Source organism: Pipistrellus kuhlii, unplaced genomic scaffold (genome assembly GCF_014108245.1).
Source record: "Pipistrellus kuhlii isolate mPipKuh1 unplaced genomic scaffold, mPipKuh1.p scaffold_m20_p_2, whole genome shotgun sequence".
Classification (NCBI taxonomy): Eukaryota; Metazoa; Chordata; class Mammalia; order Chiroptera; family Vespertilionidae; genus Pipistrellus; species Pipistrellus kuhlii.
In genome coordinates, this window is record NW_023425515.1 from 176754370 (window position 1) to 176771860 (window position 17491).

At 41.2% G+C, this 17491-nt stretch overlaps 2 protein-coding genes across 5 annotated transcripts in view; both read right to left on the reverse strand.

Moving 5' to 3' along the window:
* The window catches only part of TMEM39B (transmembrane protein 39B), a 29449-nt gene extending 28580 nt beyond the window's left edge, over window positions 1–869 (reverse strand). The window contains exon 1 of the mRNA XM_045584920.1: window positions 390–869. The gene's annotated coding sequence lies outside the window, so the exon portion shown is untranslated. The remainder of the gene's footprint in view (window positions 1–389) is intronic.
* Window positions 870–1025: 156 nt separating this feature from the next.
* The window catches only part of KHDRBS1 (KH RNA binding domain containing, signal transduction associated 1), a 38703-nt gene continuing 22237 nt past the window's right edge, over window positions 1026–17491 (reverse strand). Inside the window, exons 7-12 of one of the 4 annotated variants that reach the window (XR_004989366.2) lie at window positions 17402–17469; window positions 16417–16475; window positions 13195–13387; window positions 11142–11201; window positions 10576–10633; window positions 1026–1117 (exon numbers count right to left, since the gene is read on the reverse strand). Coding sequence is in view for 1 of the 4 variants with exons in the window: in XM_036446425.2 (XP_036302318.1) it covers window positions 13290–13387; window positions 16417–16475; window positions 17402–17469 (225 nt within the window). In the remaining 3 variants the exon portion in view is untranslated. Of the gene's footprint in view, window positions 1118–10575; window positions 10634–11141; window positions 11202–12049; window positions 13388–16416; window positions 16476–17401; window positions 17470–17491 lie in introns of those variants that run through there. The other 3 variants (XR_004989365.2, XM_036446425.2, XR_004989367.2) reach the window with 3 other exon arrangements.

Here is a 17491-nt window from a genome sequence, read left to right on the forward strand (position 1 = left end):
CTAATGTGTAACTACCATGCTTCCCCGAAAATAAGACTTCCTCCGAAAATAAGACCTAGTGTGTGAAAGATAAGACATCACCTGAAAATAAGACCTAGCGCAACTTTGGGAGAAAAAATTAATATATGACACTGTCTTATTTTCGGGGAAACGGTAGAAGGTAAGTGGGAGCCCTAACGGGAAGCTTTGGTTCTCTCTCAAAGTTGAGAGTGGGACCATTTATCACTTAACCGAAACTTTATTGAGCCCCTCATTGCCAGATATATGCTGGGGAAGGGTTACAGTACAAGAATTAAAGTCCTACCCTTAAAGAGTTTTTTGAGTAACTTATCAACAATGAAGAGAAAAACAGGTGTAGAGGTTAAATAATTTGCCCAAAATAACCAAACCTTCTCACTTAGCTTTCCTCAGCCTGCTATGGAGTTGGTGACCAGCTTCTCTCTAGGAGCCCTCTGGAAGCGTCCAAGGGCCCCAGGCTGGCACGACACAGGTGTGGCAGGGAGGGAAATAGGAGGTGGTGAGGTATAGGTAGGGTGTTCTAGCCAGTTCTGTTGGAGGCTAAGGTGAAGCAGGGAAACTGGGAATGACACAGAAGTTAGTTGCCAGTTTATTCAGATTTAGGAGGCCATAATGAGGATACTGTTAGTCCCTTTCAACATTAAAAATAAAAAAAAAGTATTTTATTGATTTTTAGAGAGAGGAAGAGAGAGAAACATCGATGAGAGAGAAATATTGTCTGTCTCCTGCACATCCCCTACTGGAGACCAAGCCTGCAACCTGGGCATGTGCCCTGACCGGGAACCGAACCTGGACCTCCTGGCTCATGGGTCAATGCTCAGTCACTGAGCCACATTGGCTGGGCTCCCCTTCAACTTTTTCAAGTTCTGAGATGTTTAACTGTTAGTATCATAGTCCCCTGCAACCCTGAGGACTTCATTCTGGTCCTAGAGACTCTTAGGGGATCCTAACTGGCTTTCTGTGTGTAAATCAGACATATCAATGAAGTGGCTGAGAACAGACTGGTGATCTCTCTGGTGTTTCTCTGTGCTCAGCAAATACCCTCAGGCCAGCCTTGACACAGCAGGCAGCTTTCCCAGTTTCTGGAGTCCTCTGATAGCTGCAAAGACACAAGCAGAAAATTAAGAAACATGAAACTGCCTTATCAGGGGCTTCCCTGCCACCCATATGGCCAGGCTGCCTCCCTTACAACCTCCCACAACACAGGACAACTGCAGTTGTTTCATTCAATACAAGATTTCTATTGTAGGTGCACAGATGAGTAGCAAATAGAAGTCCATAGCCTATGAGCTCTCTTTTCTTTTTTTAAAAATATATTTTATTGATTTTTCACAGAGAGGAAGAGAGAGGGAGAGAGAGCCAGAAACATCGATGAGAGAGAATCATCGATCAGCTGCCTCTTGCACACCCCCCACTGGAGATGTGCCCGCAACCAAGGTACATGCCCTTAACCGGAATTGAACCCGGGACCTTTCAGTCCGCAGGCCGACGCTCTATCCACTGAGCCAAACCGGTCCCGGCTATGAGCTCTCTTTTCATGTCAAACATACGGACCCTCACACCTTATACCTCCCAGCCTTGGTCTCAGCTGAGTGATCCAGGGCAGAATCAACTAAACCTTTGGGGTTTTTAGTTATACAAGCTTTGGGACCCCAATTATACAAAAGGGAAAATGCTTCCTGCTCTCCCCGAGATATGAAAAAGAACCAAATGAATAAAGAACTTCAAAAGAAGAAAGAAGTTTAAAAACCAGAAATCTAATCATGTCATTCCCCTTCCTGTCACTCCCGGATTCAATTGTCTTCAGTGAAGAACACAGAATAAGGCCCACATTCTTACCTCATCTTAATTGAATCTAGTTCAGGGCCAACCCTCTGTCTATAATGTGCTCCATGCCCTTTCCCAAGCCTTCTACCTAGGTAATTCTTCCTTTTATTTTATTTTTTTTGCTTTTATTTTTTTAAAATACAGATTTCTTAAAAAAAAAAAAATAATTTTATTGATTTCAGAGAGGAAGGGGAAAAAAAACCAGAGAGAGATAGAAACACCAATGATGAGAATCATTGATTGGCTGCCTCCTACGTGCCTCTACTGGGGTTTGAGCCCACAACACAGGCATCTGCCCTGATTGGGAATCAAACTGTGACCTCCTGGTTCATAGGTCAACCACTGAGTCACGCCAGGCTGCTCTTCCTTTTAGATGTCAGCTTAAACATAATTTCCTCAAGGAAAACCCCAGTTGTTAGCTCCTTGTTGTTAGTTCATAGCACCCTATTCTTTTTCTGTCATGGCACAGATTACAATTGATATAACATGTTATTTATGAGAGTTTTATGTTTCTCCAAATATACTGTTTTTAGTTTCTTAAAAAATTGTTTATTGAGGGAGGGGGTGGAGAAATCAATTTGTTTTTCCACTTGTTTATACACTAGATGCCTAGTGCATGAAATGCGGGATTGGGCTTAAGTCAGCAGTCAGACAACCCTCTTGCAGTCCGGGACCCCTCACTCCTTACCACCCACCTGCTCACTGGTCCTTAGCAGCAGGCTTCTTCCTGCTGAGCTCGCTGCTCCTCAGCACTGCCACGGAGGTGGTCGAGGCTCATGCCACCACCACTGTGCTACCAGCCATGAGCCCGTCCTGGCCGAGCAGCGCTCCCCCCCTGTGGGAGCACACAGCTCCTGCATTGAGCTTCTGCCCCTGGTGGTCAGTGGGCATCACAGCAACTGGTCATTCAATTATAATGGTCACTTAGACTTTTATTACATAAGATTCTTTGGTTGTTTCTTGTATGTGCCCTAATTGGGGACTGAACCCGAAACCTTGGTGTAATGGTATGATGCTCTAATCAACTGAGCTACCCAGCCAGGGCTCCTCAAATATACTGTAACCTCCATGAGGCCAGAGACCAACTTAAAAATATATATATTTTATTGATTTTTTTTACAGAGAAGGTAGAGGGATAGAGTTAGAAACATCGATGAGAAAGATACATCGATCAGCTGCCTCCTGCACACCTCCTACTGGGGATGTGCCTGCAACGAAGGAACATGCCCTTGACCAGAATCGAACCCGGACCTTTCAGTCTGCAGGCCGACGCTCTATCCACTGAGCCAAACCTGTTTTGGCCAGAGACCAATTTTATCTTGCTTACTTATCACTCTCTCTCTAGTGTCTAGTCCATAGTAGGTGTTCCTGTTTGTAAGAGTGAATGCATTAAGAAAAATGAATAAAAGGAGCCATGTGTACTGATATCTGGACAGAAGCTTATGATGAATCATATCAGAGCATAGGTATTTCTTTCTCAAAGGCTGATGCAAATTGTTTCCTCTTTTCCAACTCCAGAGAGCCTGAGAAATGGATAGCACCCATTTTATAGCTAAAGCTGGACCATGAGTAGAAAGCAAGAAACCTGCAGGAGTCAGAAAACCCAAGAGAAGATTTGGCCCTGTATCTGAATCCAGATATGTGCCCTGACTGGGGATCAAATCGGCAACCTTTCAGTGTATGGAACAACACTCCAACTGAGCCATATTAGTCAGGGCTGAACCCAAATACTTTGATCTCAAGTTCTTACTCATGGTGCATAGGGGGAAGAAACTGGCTATCCTGAGGTGGACCTAAGTGGGCTCAAGAGGTTGACAAGGGAACAGCTAATTCAGGCATCTTAACACAGTATAAACAGAAACAGTGCCCACATTTCTGGTGGTGTGCTCTGCTTACCCGATTAATCTGGGGAGATACTTTGGCCATGGCTCACACACAGCCTAGAAACAACTCAAACAGGCTGTCTTTTTTCAGGAGACCCCATAACCTCTCCAAATCTGCCCTGGAAACAGCAAGGTCTTCTTAAAGGAAAAAGCTCCCCTAGGTCTAGGGAAGCACAAAGATGCTTGAGTATCTGAGAACTCACCTGCCTAATGCCTGCCTGAGATCAGCCAATCGCCAGTGTAGGCTAGGAATGAGTCGAACACCTACTGCTCAGAGGCTACTACTGCTCTTGTGGTCAAGGAACGTTAAGAGGCTAAAACCCAGTAGCATGACTATGAAATTCAAGTCCCTTCCAGATACAAGTCTCCCCCCTTTTAGAAAAGAGAACTGAAGTTGGCAGAACACTGGATGAGAACACATTATCCGTCTCAGAGGCAGAATAGGCCCTAGAGAACCTCCAGCCCAGGGTTGAGAAATTGATTCTAGATGTGAGGGAACATAATCTGCTCCCATTACCCCAACGAAGGGGTTTGGTCTGCTGCTTGAATTTAACCTCCCGGGAGCCCAGGGCAGCAATCAGGCCATAATAGGACTAGGGTACAGCACTCACCATAGGCCTTTGCTCCCAAAGGGCTAGACCAGGAAACAAAAGAAATAGCTAGGCAGTGCAGTACACTTCCTCCCCTCCCCCCAACAGCTGCCATCTCAAGGCAGCTGTATGCAGCCTGTGTGTTCAAGACTATTAAATATTCATCAGATGCTTGCTAGCACTAGTTTCAAACATGCCACAGGCACAAAAGAATCTGAAGGGAGGGAGGAAGAAGAAGGTGGGGGGAAGAGGGGAGAGAGAGAGAGAGAGAGAGAGAGAGAGAGAGAGAGAGAGAGAGAGAGAGAGAGAGAGAGAGAGAGATTGAAGTTGAGATTAGAAGGGTCCAATTCTTTCAAGTTCAGGAGTCTGGAAATCAAGCCAGGTGCACCCACCCTGTACCAAAGCTGAGAACTACTTTGAATGTAAACGGATCTTCTTGTTGCCACTCTAGGAAGCAGCTCAGTGAGAGCATAAAGACTTGGGTAAGTTCCAGCTTTTGGACCTCGTGGTTATCCTAATCTACACACCAGTTTTGTTTCATAGGATTGTCTGTGAGAATGAAAGGGGATGCTACATATAATATTCTCAGCCCAGAGTTAGTCAGAATCAAATGCTTAAAATGGAGGCAGAGACTTCACTCATTTACGACAGAATAGTGAGAGCAGAGTTTGTATCAGTGGAAATTCAGAGTTTCACCCAATTGAGTAGCTGAAAGGGACAGACATGGGAAGACTATCAACATATGGTGAAGGCTTAACATCCACCTTCATATAGCCCAAATACTATCTGAGAGGAGAAATGATTTTTCTTTCTGAAAAAGGAATGAACCAAAAGGCCTTCAGGAAAGAGGGAGAGGAAAGAATGTAAAGTGAGGGGAGACTATACCCTTCACTCTCCCACAAAGGAGTGGTGCCACTTACGGAAGGCTTTTCTTCTCTGTTTCCCCTACTCCCCTACCTCACCAGCACAACGGCAAACACAGATGTGTTCTTGGCTTAAGGACACCAATAGCTCCCTAAACTTTAGAATAAAGTCCAAATTCCTTCCCTAACATTTACCGTTTCAAAATTAGCACTAACCTACTCTGCCAGACTCTATTTATACCTGAACTTATTGGGTGCTTACTACATATCATGTTGAATGTTTCACACGTATTAGACCACTCAATCTTTACAATTATTTTGTAAAATGAATGATATTACCCCATTTTGCAGATGATGGAACTGAGACTTGGGAGAGGATAACTCATCTAAAGTCCGAAAGCTAGTAGCTTTGGAGGAAGCAGAATTTGAAATTAGCCTGTTTAAAGCCATAGTAAAGTGCTATTGCTAACCTATCTGTCTGTCTGTAAATTCTTAGTTATACTGTAAGGCTCAACTTAAATTTTGCCACTCCTGCCAAAACCGGTTTGGCTCAGTGGATAGAGCGTCGGCCTGTGGACTGAAAGGTCCCAGGTTTGATTCTGGTCAAAGGCATGTACATTGGTTCCGGGCACATCCCCGGTGGGGATGTACAGGAGGCAGCTGGTCAATATTTCTCTCTCATCGATGTTTCTAGCTCTCTATCCCTCTCCCTTCCTCTCAGTAAAAGATCAATAAAATATAGTAAAAAAAAAAAAAAAAAAATTGCCACTCCTTCCTTGGCCAGTTTGCTCGGTGGTTAGAGCACTGGTCAGTAGGGTCTTGGGTTTGATTCTGGTCCAGAGCACGTACACTGGTTGCAGGACTGATCCCCATCCCAGGTGGTGTAGGAGGTAACCAATCAATGTCTCTCTCACATTGATGTCTCTCTCTCTCTCTCTCTCTCCCCCCCCCCCACCCCTTTCCACTCTCTCTAAAAAAAAAATCAATGGAAAAAATATCCTTAGGTGTGGACTAATAACAAAATTTTGTCACTCCCTTTCTTCAGCACTCCTTAATGCCTTTCTCACCAGCTCCTGCAAGCTGCTGATACTCAGTTCAGCAACATAAATGATAACACACTACCATAACTATAAGACTTACTCTCTCCCATTAGACTGAGTTTCTTGAAGGCAGAGACTATGAACTGTTGCAGACCCATGACCCCGCACAACCAGCATAAGACCCTAAGTGACCACAGCAAATGTTCACTGCATTAGTAATGACATTCCTGCTGAATAAGCCTCCTTTCAGAATGCAGAATGACGGTGAAAGCATCCTGGGTTGGTTCGGGCTGACAGGCAAAACCCCTCAATACCAATATAACCTAGTAGTCAAGACTGATTATAGCCTCTAAAATCAGACTGCCTGAGGATGAATTCCAGTTCTAATTAACAGCTACATGATAAGTGTTTTAATTTTTCTGGGCCTCAGTTTCATCACTTTGTAAAAATGGGAGAATAGTAGCTACTCTACATGTGAAGAAGACAGTGCATGTCACACAGAAGAATATTAGAATTGACAAAATACTGTACTAGCTAAGACATATTTTATTTTCATATTTTAATATCTCTGGAATCAGGATGCATCTTACATTCAATATAAAAACAAACAAAAAACCATTGTGTCATTGTGCTGGTTTGATAGTCTTTGTTCTTTCTTTGCCGTACTTAATAATACATTTTGCCCTAACTGGTTTGGCTCAGTGGAGAGCATCAACCTACAGACTGAAGGGTCCTGGAGTGGATTCCAGTCAAGGGCACGTTGCCGGCTTATCCTCAGTAGGGGGCGTGCAAGAGGCAGCTGGTCAATGGTTTTCTCATCATTGCTGTTTCGCTCCCTTCCTCTCTAAAATCTATAAAAATATATATTTTTTAAAAAATCACATCATGTGAATTTTATCTCATTAAAAAAGAAAAAGGTAGAGAGGATCAAATGAAATAATCCTTATTAACTGCTTAGTATATTATTAGGTCTAGTAATAATTAATGTCGTTTTCTAATACTTTTTAAATAAAATTTATTTAAACAATACAACAAAATTTAATCAACAATATAGTTGCCGTTGTTTTCTACTACTTGTGCCCAACGCTCAGGAAGCATTTTAATCCCTCTGTTGTAAAATTCTTGTGATTTTGATGCAAAAAATTCGGTCAATGCATTTTTGAGGCATTCTTCATTAAATTTTTTTCCAAGAATAAAGTTTTGCAAAGAACGAAACAAATGGTAATCGGAAGGGGCAATATCAGGAGAATATGCAGGTTGAGGGAGAACTTCCCATTCCAACTGGCGCAGTTTTTCAGCAGTGATTCTTGCAGTATGCGGTCGTGCGTCATCGTGGTGAAGAATTACGCCCTTCCGATTAATCAGCGCGGGTTCTTTTTCTCTTAAAGCTTGGGCTAACCTTTCCAACTGGGCACTATACACTGCACTTGCAATGGTTTGGTTAGATGGTAAAAGTTCATAATGAAGAATTCCTTTAAAATTCCACCAAACACACATCACTCTTTTCGCATGCAAGTCAGGTTTTGGCGTGGGCTGCGGAGCCTCATTTTTGTCCAACCATTGAGGCTGCCTTTTCAAATTAACATACAGCACCCATTGTTCATCTCCGGTAACAATTTGCTCTAAAAACGGCTAACGGTTTTGACGAGAGAGGAGCGAACTGCAAATTGTGACTCTTTGATTATGGTTGTTGTCGGTCAACTCATGAGGAACCCATTTTCCAAACTTTTGGACTTTGCCAAGTGCACACAATTGATTGGAAATTGTTTTTTGTGAACAATTTAAAGTTGTCGCGAGCTCTTGTTGGGTAATTTGAGGATTTTGCACCAAAAGAGCTTGAAGAGCTTCTTGATCAAAATTGGACACACGGCCTCGACCACTCTTGTCATCTAACGAAAAATTTCCCTCGCGAAATTTCTCAAACCAACGCTGGCATTTTCTGGCGCTAACTGCATCTTGACCAAGAGCACTACAGATGTTTTTTGCAGCCTCACTTGCTTTTCTTCCTAATTGGAACTCGTAAAGCATGCAGTGCCGAATATGCTCTTCATCCGCCATCTTCTTAACCCTAGTTTTGCAACAAAAACCAAACCAAACACAAACTTTTTCAAGCAAAACTTGTTAATTGCACTTCACACGTTCTGTAGATACCACGTGTTTGAAGGTTATGTCAATATTGAAGGTTATGTCAATATAAGTCAACGCCAAGCAAGATTTTAAACGAATGTTTAAAAACGACATTAATTATTACTAGACCCGATATGATGTACATAGTGATAACTGTTAGCTATTATCAACTTCATCTGATGATAAATGAGAAAGGTTAAGGGCTTTGTTTTTGTCAAAACAAAGACAAAGGCTATGAGGAGACTGAGCTAGGATATGTTCTATTCTTGGCTGGTTCTAAATTAGCTTATAGAACTGTATTAGGTTCACAGGTAGTGACAGGAAGTTATAGTAAACACTGGGACCAACTGATTAAACTACACAACCAGAGCAGGCAGACACGAACAGGCCTGGTCTTCCTATAATGAAATCTGCCTTTCCAAGCACAAATTACAGGCCAAATGAAGAAAGACATTTTCCCCAAAGTCTGTTCTCAAGACTACCGGAGGCTGAACTGAGACAACTTTTCTGAATTCAGGGACTTTATCTTAAATTTATCTACCCATTCATTTGACTAATATATGCAGAATTTTCTGGATGCCCCAAACCATGCTAAAGACAAATGGCCTTCCTTAAAGTCTTCAAATCTCAGAGGCTCCTGGCTAAAAGGAAGGCTAAGGAATGATATCCAAGAAGGCAAATTACTCTGTCAAAGACTGTAACATGCCTTTGGCTTAAATAGGTAGTTCTTGTCTCCTCAGTGCTATCAGAACCCTAACAACTCATTCAGGGGCAAAAATCACCCAGTTAGTTCCTGGATGGCTTTAATAGGAAACTCATTCAAGTTGTTACAAGTGAGGCCAACAACCCAAACAGGAAGGGGTTAAACTTCCTCAGGGGAAGAACACTAATACTTACTATGTTTAAATATATTTTATTGATTTTTTTACAGATAGAGAGCTAGAAATGTCGATGAGAGAGAAACATCAACCAGCTGCCTCCTGCACACCCCCCACCGGGGATGTGCCTGCAACCAATGTACATGTCCCCGACCGGAATCGAACACAGGACCTTTAAGTCCGCAGACCGACGCTATACCACTGATCCAAACTGGCTTCGGCACTAATACTTACTATGTATAGGGCACTGAATTGGTTGGCCTTATACGTAACTCCTTCAGTTCGCCAACCACAGAAAGGTATACATTATTACTATCTTCCTTCCCAGATGTAGAAATATGATAAGTGATTTGTTTAATTTCACCAACCAAAAGAAAGGTCATAGATTCAATTCTAGGTTTTTGTCAGGTCTGATGTTATTTTTACTATTAAAAAAATCCCTTTCCTTAGATTATAAGCAATATCATATAAATCAAGATGTTAAGTTCTGACAACACATAAACTTGGGCTTGATTTTGAATAATACTAATTATGTGATCCTGGGAAGTCACTTCACCTAATTAAGACTCAACTACTTCTGTAAAATACAGATTTTACTGGACAATTGTTTTTTGACTGCCCAGAATCCATTTCCCCACCCTAAGAACACTGACTTCCTTTTGTGGAATGAACTTTTTTGCACAGCATACTGCTAAAGTACGGGTAGGTGAATCAAACAAATCCAGTTTGATACTCCCTTCCTAAAACTTGGATCTTGAGGGAGAAAGAAACCAAACATGGCTAGAATCCTTATTTCTTTTCAGTCGGGTCAAGTTTCTAAATCTCCATTTTCTTGCTAATGAAAAGAGATGAGGCATGGGGAAAACACTTCACAGACATTTGGTTAAAGTGTAAAATGTTTCCACCTGGCTGTAAAGCAAGTCATGTTCCTGGGCTGAAGAAACTTCAAGGAGGCTAGTCACTAGGGAGAGGAAGCTGTGCGTCGCTATGTGATGTCATTACCCAGTGCCCACAGCCACCATTTCCAGGCAGGGCTGGGCTGTGGGCCACATTTCGTGTCATGGGGTCTCGGCTGTGTCTGCTGTGATTTGGTGGGCTGTCGCTCTGGGATGGTGGCAGGGCCTGTGTCCCACTTGGGGAAAGACGAGTGTTGCTTTGTGGGCGCCAGGTCCACGGCGCCATTTCTCTGTAAATGGCAGTGCACATCATGGCAACTCCTGCATTGAGTGTCTGCTCTCTGGTGGTCAGCGTCATAGTGTCTGATTAGATGGTTAGACACTTAGTGCATGAGCCTTTTATATATATAGATAAAAGTCTCACATCCTTAATAGAAAGACACCTTAACGTACCTGACATGGGTCTTTAATACCCATTCTACTCCAGGAAATGTCTTGAGTTTTCAATGACCTGAAAATGGAGAAGTAAGAGATCAGTCTTTTGAAGAAGAAGTTTTAAAGACATACAAAATAAAAGATAGAGATCCTGCATGCAGTTTACACAGTACAGGAGAGAAACATGCAACTTTAAAGAAATTTTAAGTAACATTTCATTGTGAATATCAATATGGGAACCTATAGGGGCTCATCCTTGTACATTTTAAAATAGCTGAGCAGAAATCTTTACTTTGGGGAGCATATCTAATCTACAGTCATTGAAATTTTACATTGTGTCATTTAAGATGTCAAACTTTGTGCCCAGGTTACATTACAGTTCACTTGTGATGGGCAGGATTATTAAGAGTTATGGCTAATTTATGCGGCAGCATATGGTTTTTCTTTTTACAGCTATTTTTATTAAACAAGTTTTGCAAAGTTTTAACATTAAAATTAACAGCTAAAGAATTGTTTATGCAAGTTGCTGTCACAGTTTATGTAAAAGAGAAATATGTGCTATTAAAATCAGACATTTAGGTTACCTTTGGTTTTTTGCGATGCATGTTAGCTTTACACATCCTGATTCTCTTGCGATAATTTTCCTTTAAAAAGGGGGGTATAGAGTGATCTCTTTTCATCAAAACAAGACATAATGCCCTGAAAGCTGACTTCAAACCATGGTTGAAAATTCAGTTATTTACACTTTATCACAATCTATAAATACATTTTTTGTTGGTGTGTTTTAAAAAGAAAAAAATGTCCATCATGCACTGCTGCAGGCAGCTTGGCACTTCATACAAGAGGATTTTTCACCCCCGAGCAGTTTTAGGTGGCTCACTTAGAGAAGTCATGCAAACCCTAAAAATTAATAGAGGAGTGGAAACAGGGCCAACCAATTCCATCATTTCCTCTTGATCTCTCAGGAGGGAGTACAGAGCCAGCCTATCATGCCAGATCCTGCCCAGCCCAGCTGATTTACTAATAGCATTTCTGGGATTAGAAGGAAACCCGTAAATGTACCCAGAGTTTGCTGAACTGTCATCTCGAAAGCAGGTGCTATTCTTTCCAATCTCACAGAGATTATTTGGTGTCACTTTTAGGACCACCAAGGGAAGATGCAAACAAGGTGGCTGGCTCTTTAAATATTGACACCTCTGTATGGAAACCAATCCAAGTTTTTGATTACTTGTTTCTTTCTCTCCAGATAGGATTAAACTGTTTTCAACAACTTCCAGGGGGTGAAAAAGCTTTGGTTATTTTTAAACTAAAACTTAACAACTCATAAACTTTTTTTGGTAAACTTAAAATAAAATTCCCACCACAACTTTTAAGAAAGTCTCCAAGCTCCAACTTTTAACAAGCCCATTAACTTTAGAATTAATTTAAGTTTATTTGAAAGAGAAAACTATTTTATTGTCCACCCACAAAAATGACAATTCATCACATTTACTTTGATTAAAAAAGGACTAAACTTTATTGACAAACTGCTTCAGACATTTTGACATAAGTTTAAGCTACCTATTTAGGCAGACTTACACATGTAGCATTTAATCTTCCAAGAACAAAATGGGAGAATGGTACAAATCCAATTAGGACTTTAACTTATGTACAAAGTGGATTTTGATTCCTTTTTCATTCAGCTGCAGTGTCCCTTTTTATATCATGCTAGTGTTGAGACATACTTCATTGACTACCTTGGGAACAGTTCAATATTGACAACTGTCAAACTTAAAAAAATTGTCAGCTTTTGGCCCCAGTGTCCAAATGAGCTTTTCATGGAGTGTAGAATCTCAGATGGACAAAACACTTTCTTTTTAAATACTGAAACTTTAATTATTAGTACTATTATTTAAAGACTGTGGCTAAAAAGCTCTGCATCAAATTCAATTCAGGTGGCAAACCCCTCTCCCCCAATTAAACGCTTCAAAGCCTACTTTCCACTAAGTATCTCTCAACACTGTATGTCTGGGGCTAGATTTCAAAACCCACATAATGAAAAAGTCATTTTTACAAACCTAATCTTGTTGTTTTTTAAGTCAATTAATGTTAAAATTGCATCAACTATTTAATTCATGAGGATCTTTCATATTAAAATTTAACCTTAAGATTCAACCGCCATGTGCTTTTAAAGGAAACATTTTTAGTGACGTCTGAGCTCACTTTTACATGGTGGCACCTATTGCCATTAACATTTGTGATTTTAAATCTTAAACAGCCCTGAATTTTGAAATGTAGCCTAGTTTGGGATTCTGCAACTACAACTATACGGGATGCCTCAAATCAAAACTAAGATAAAGTTAACAAGCCTTAACTTCAGAACCTTTAAGCAAGCAATGTCACTTTTGAAACTAACAGGTTTGTGGTGTTTTTTTTTTTTTTTTACTCAACTTTTTTTTATTATAAAAGGTACATTTCTGTTTATATTTAAACAACAAAGAAAAAAAGCATCTACACACTTAAAAAATTAATTCGATATTCCTAAATCTATTTTAACTCATTTTAAAATACTACATACAGAAGCCAGAATGCAGAGTTAAGAATGGAGTAAGATGGGGAGAAGAAGGGGACCACGAAGAAAAACACTTAGACAATTACTTGTCTGTTGTGGGTAAAGCAACAGGAATCCTGGGAGATACAAGAAATCAGTAACAACTTTGCTCATAACTGATATTTTCCCCTCATGTTTGTTTTTAATAACGTCCATATGGGTGCTCTCTGTATGCTCCCTTCACTGGCCTAGATGGAGGGGCCTTCAGCGACGGCCTGGTCCCATTCCAGTCGTCTTGGCCTGTGGGGAAAGCAAGAACCGTTTATAAACCTTGTTTTGTGTCACTGGCATCTAGGATGAAGGAAATCACCTGGTAAAGAAACACTGCTTTGCTACCTAGCCAGTGGTGCTTGCTTTTCCCTCTACTTGGCCTCCTAGCAGCTTAGGCAATTTCCCAATTGGAGGGAAGTTTTGAGTGGATAGGAAGAAGGAAACAGCTCAAAAAGGGCTTGGAATAATTTCCAAAAAGAGGGTCTCCACAGGCAACATGATTTACACTCCAACCCCCAAACCTGGATAAACCCAACACTTGCTGAGACAGCGAGGAAATCAATCTCAGTGGGTTTGTAATACCCTTTCCTGTTCCCAAAGCAACCAGACAGCCTCAGGGAGGGTGAAGCAGGTAGCTCCCTTTTCGTATATCAGAAAGTCAGGTTTCCTTGTGGAGAAGTGCCCTCTGACTCTGGGAAGAACAAGCAAGGACCACTTTTCATGAGGCTCCCCACCAGCAGAGCTGTGGCCCACTGCTCTGGCAGAGCAAAGTACTATCAATTGTGTGGGTAGCACTAATGAGAATTCATTTTTTCTGCCCTGATGCCAATATTCCAGAGAAGCCAGTCCGGAGAAGTCAGACAACATAGGTGACATCCTCAAATGGGTTTCTTTTGTAATATGGAAAAATGTGAGGGAGCGGATCACTTATTTCTAGAGATGACCTCTCATAAAAATGAGTTGTGTTTATAAGCTTATTCTTCACATTCACTACCATGTTTTACCCATGCCAATTCATTCCTGAAGTATTTCTCCAGCTGCCTGCATTCACAAACATCTGCCTCCATCACTACAGGTTTAAAATCCCCTATATGGGCCTGACTGGCATGGCTCAGTGGTTGAGCATCGACCTATGAACCAGGAGGTCACATTCCCATTCCCAGTCAGGGCACATGCTCAGGTTATGGGCTCGGTTCCCATTGGGGGGCATGCAGGAGTCAGCCGATCAATGTTTCTCTCTCATCATTGATGTTTCTTTCTCTCTCTAAAATAAAAAATATTAAAAAAAAAATCGCCTATATGGCCCTAGCTGGTTTGGCTCAGTTGGACAGAGCATTGGCCTGCAGACTGGGGTCTTGGGTTTGATTCTGGTCAAGAGCATATGCCCGGGTTGTTGGCCTAAGCCCCAGTAGGGGGCATGCAGGAGGCAGCCAACCAATGATTCTCTCTCATCATCGATGTTTCTATCACTTCCTCTCCATTCCTCTATTAAATCAATTAAAAAAATATATATATATATATTAAAAAATTCCTTGTATGCATCTAAAGTCACACAGCACCCTATTTAAGCCTGTTTCTATGCCTAGTATAATAGGTATGTCCATCACTTTCCAAATTGTTTCTGGGTACCAACAAGATACCCTGTTTCCCCGAAAATAAGACAGTGTCTTATATTAATTTTTTCTCCCAAATTTGCCCTTGGTCTTATTTTCAAGGGATGTCTTATCTTTCCATGTGCTAGGTCTTATTTTCGGAGGATGTCTTATTTTCGGGGAAACACGGTAGTTTATTTTTTCTAATTCTCTTTATAAAGGCAGAAATCAGAACAGATTACCATGGCAACATCATACCAGGGGCATAAGGAGCAGTCTGCCTCTTTCAGTCCAGTCTTTTATCCAGCAAAACAGAAATGCAATATAGTCAACACATACAGAGGCCCATTGTGCTGCCTCACTGATAGGAGGGAAATTCCCCAGAGCAATCATACCGCTCCTCTAAATAGTGGCTTATGAATAGAAGAGTTACTGATGGCAACAGTCCAATGCTATTTAGCTAAAATTAGTAAAAACTGCTTCCCTGGGAAAGTAGCTCAGTGGTTACTACATACCATACTGAGTTGTTGGGCTCAGCTTGCCCATTTGTGGGAGTCCCTAAGAGGTTCCCCTTTTTCAGCTAGGGGAAGAGGGAGGTTGTCAATTAGCATCTTAAGAAGATCTGTCAACTGCTGAACCTCTTGCTAAGAATTCTAGAATTCCTTTAGGTATGTTTAAAATATCTCACCTTTAAAAGACTGCTCCCTCTCTGCACCTGTGGCCACATGGCACACCCTCTGGGCCCATTAACATGAGGTCATTACTGGCTCTTTGAAGACACTCTTGAGCAATGCATTTTCAACTAAACTCAGGGAAGACAGTTTGGCCATGCAGCCATTCCGCCGCTATAGCTCTCTTAGGAGTTGAGATATCTCCAAAGCAGGAAGGGTCTTGATGCCAGTACTGCCCTGAACTGGCTCCAGCCCCACTCCTCTAACCTGAGTCTAACAGGTGTTATTCTTGCCCCAATTTGCTCTAGCTATTTGCAATCTAGGTCTCTTTCAGCTATTATTTTCTCTACATTGGGATTCTGTTCGATGAGATCCAAAATTGTTTTTAAAAGTGAGGTAGGGCAGAAGAGCAGAGCTGGATATAATTAAATTCTTATCTACCAATGTGGTCTAGGCAATCAGCAGCAAAGGGCCAGCAACATAACCTATGTCCAGCCATCTCCTGGCCTAAAGTAGGAAAAAATAATTCAACATCAGCTCAAAAGTTTACTGCTTCCCAGTCCTGGCTGGTGTTACAAAGTGGTTAGAGCACTGGCAGGTGCACCAAAGGGTCGCAGGTCCCATTCTGGGTCAAGGGCCAAGGTCAATCGATGTATCGCTCATATTGATGTTTCTCTCTCACTCCCCCCCTCCCCAACCTCCTCTTTCACTATCTCTAAAAAGTAATAGAAAAAATATCCTCAGGTGAGGATTAAAAAAAGTGTGCTGTTCCAACCAGGCAAACTAGTTTGCTGATTCCTAGTTTAGGACATTTTCTTAGCCTTCAAGAGTAATAGTACCCCTATCTCTTCTGCACACAAAGCTTAACTAAGAGCAGGATTCCTATTGTTACATCTACCAACAACTTGGCCTTTAAAGGATTCTCCTCAGGTGTGACTGTCTGACCCTCAATAATCCAGCATTCTCTCAGGCACTTACTTGTACATTCTGCCCCAACATAGAAATAAAAACATACCATATGCTTCATAAGAATCTTGAACCTCCCCATGTCCATAGTCATAATATTCTGAGTCCCTAAAAGCCAAAGACAGAGTGTTAAGAGAGCCATATAGCAACTATGTTTCAGTTTTACCTTTCTCCCAAATACTTCCATATTTTTCAGTCACTTTACTGTGTGTATAATAAAGGAAAATGCTCATTCCCCATCTTCAAACCATAAAATACTACCAACACATGTATAACTATGTACTGATAAGAAAATGGATAACAACTGTAGCAAAGAAAAATGGATACCACACAATTTAAAGTGGAAAAGCATAATATAAAATTGACCACAGTGCTTACTGGAAGAGAATAAACAAACATGAGAACTATCTTGTCCCTCATGTAGAATTATGAGACATTTCTTCAATCAATCATAGATAAAACAAATATACACAAAAAATGTTTTTAAAGAAAAGGACAGCTCTGCCCAGTATGGCTCAGTTGCCAGTTTGATTCCTGGTCAGGGCACATGCTTGGGTTGCAGGCTTGATTCCGGGTAGGGGGCGTGCAGGAGGCAGGTGATTGTTTTGCTCTCACATGGATGTTTCTCTCTCTCAAATTCAATAAAAATCTTAAAAAAAAAAGAAGAAAAAAAAAAAGAAAAAGAAAGAAAAGAACCCAAGTTATTGCAATGGAATTCTAGTTTTCTTGTAAACTTTTATACAATTTTACTGTGACTGTGATATTTTTTAAAAATAAATAAAATAATTTAAAGGCATATCCCCTTTGTTTCCATGTAGTTACAGCTCAGGAATTTTTCTATTCTCAGATTCTACCATATAATTCAAAACTCATAATTTACTAAACTTACAGATGTCCAAAGCATAGTAGATACCTTCAAAAAGTAAGCCACACTGCTCCTTTGATTTGTGCTGCCTAAATCTTTGTCCCTTCCACCCTCCCCCACCCCTGCCCCGCTGCCCATCCCCAGGACAAGAAACAGCACCTCTACTTACCCTTGGCTCTGGCTGTAATAGCCTTCGTAGCCTTCATAACTCTGCTCTGCATATGTATCATCATATCCCTAGAACCAATAAAATGAAAGA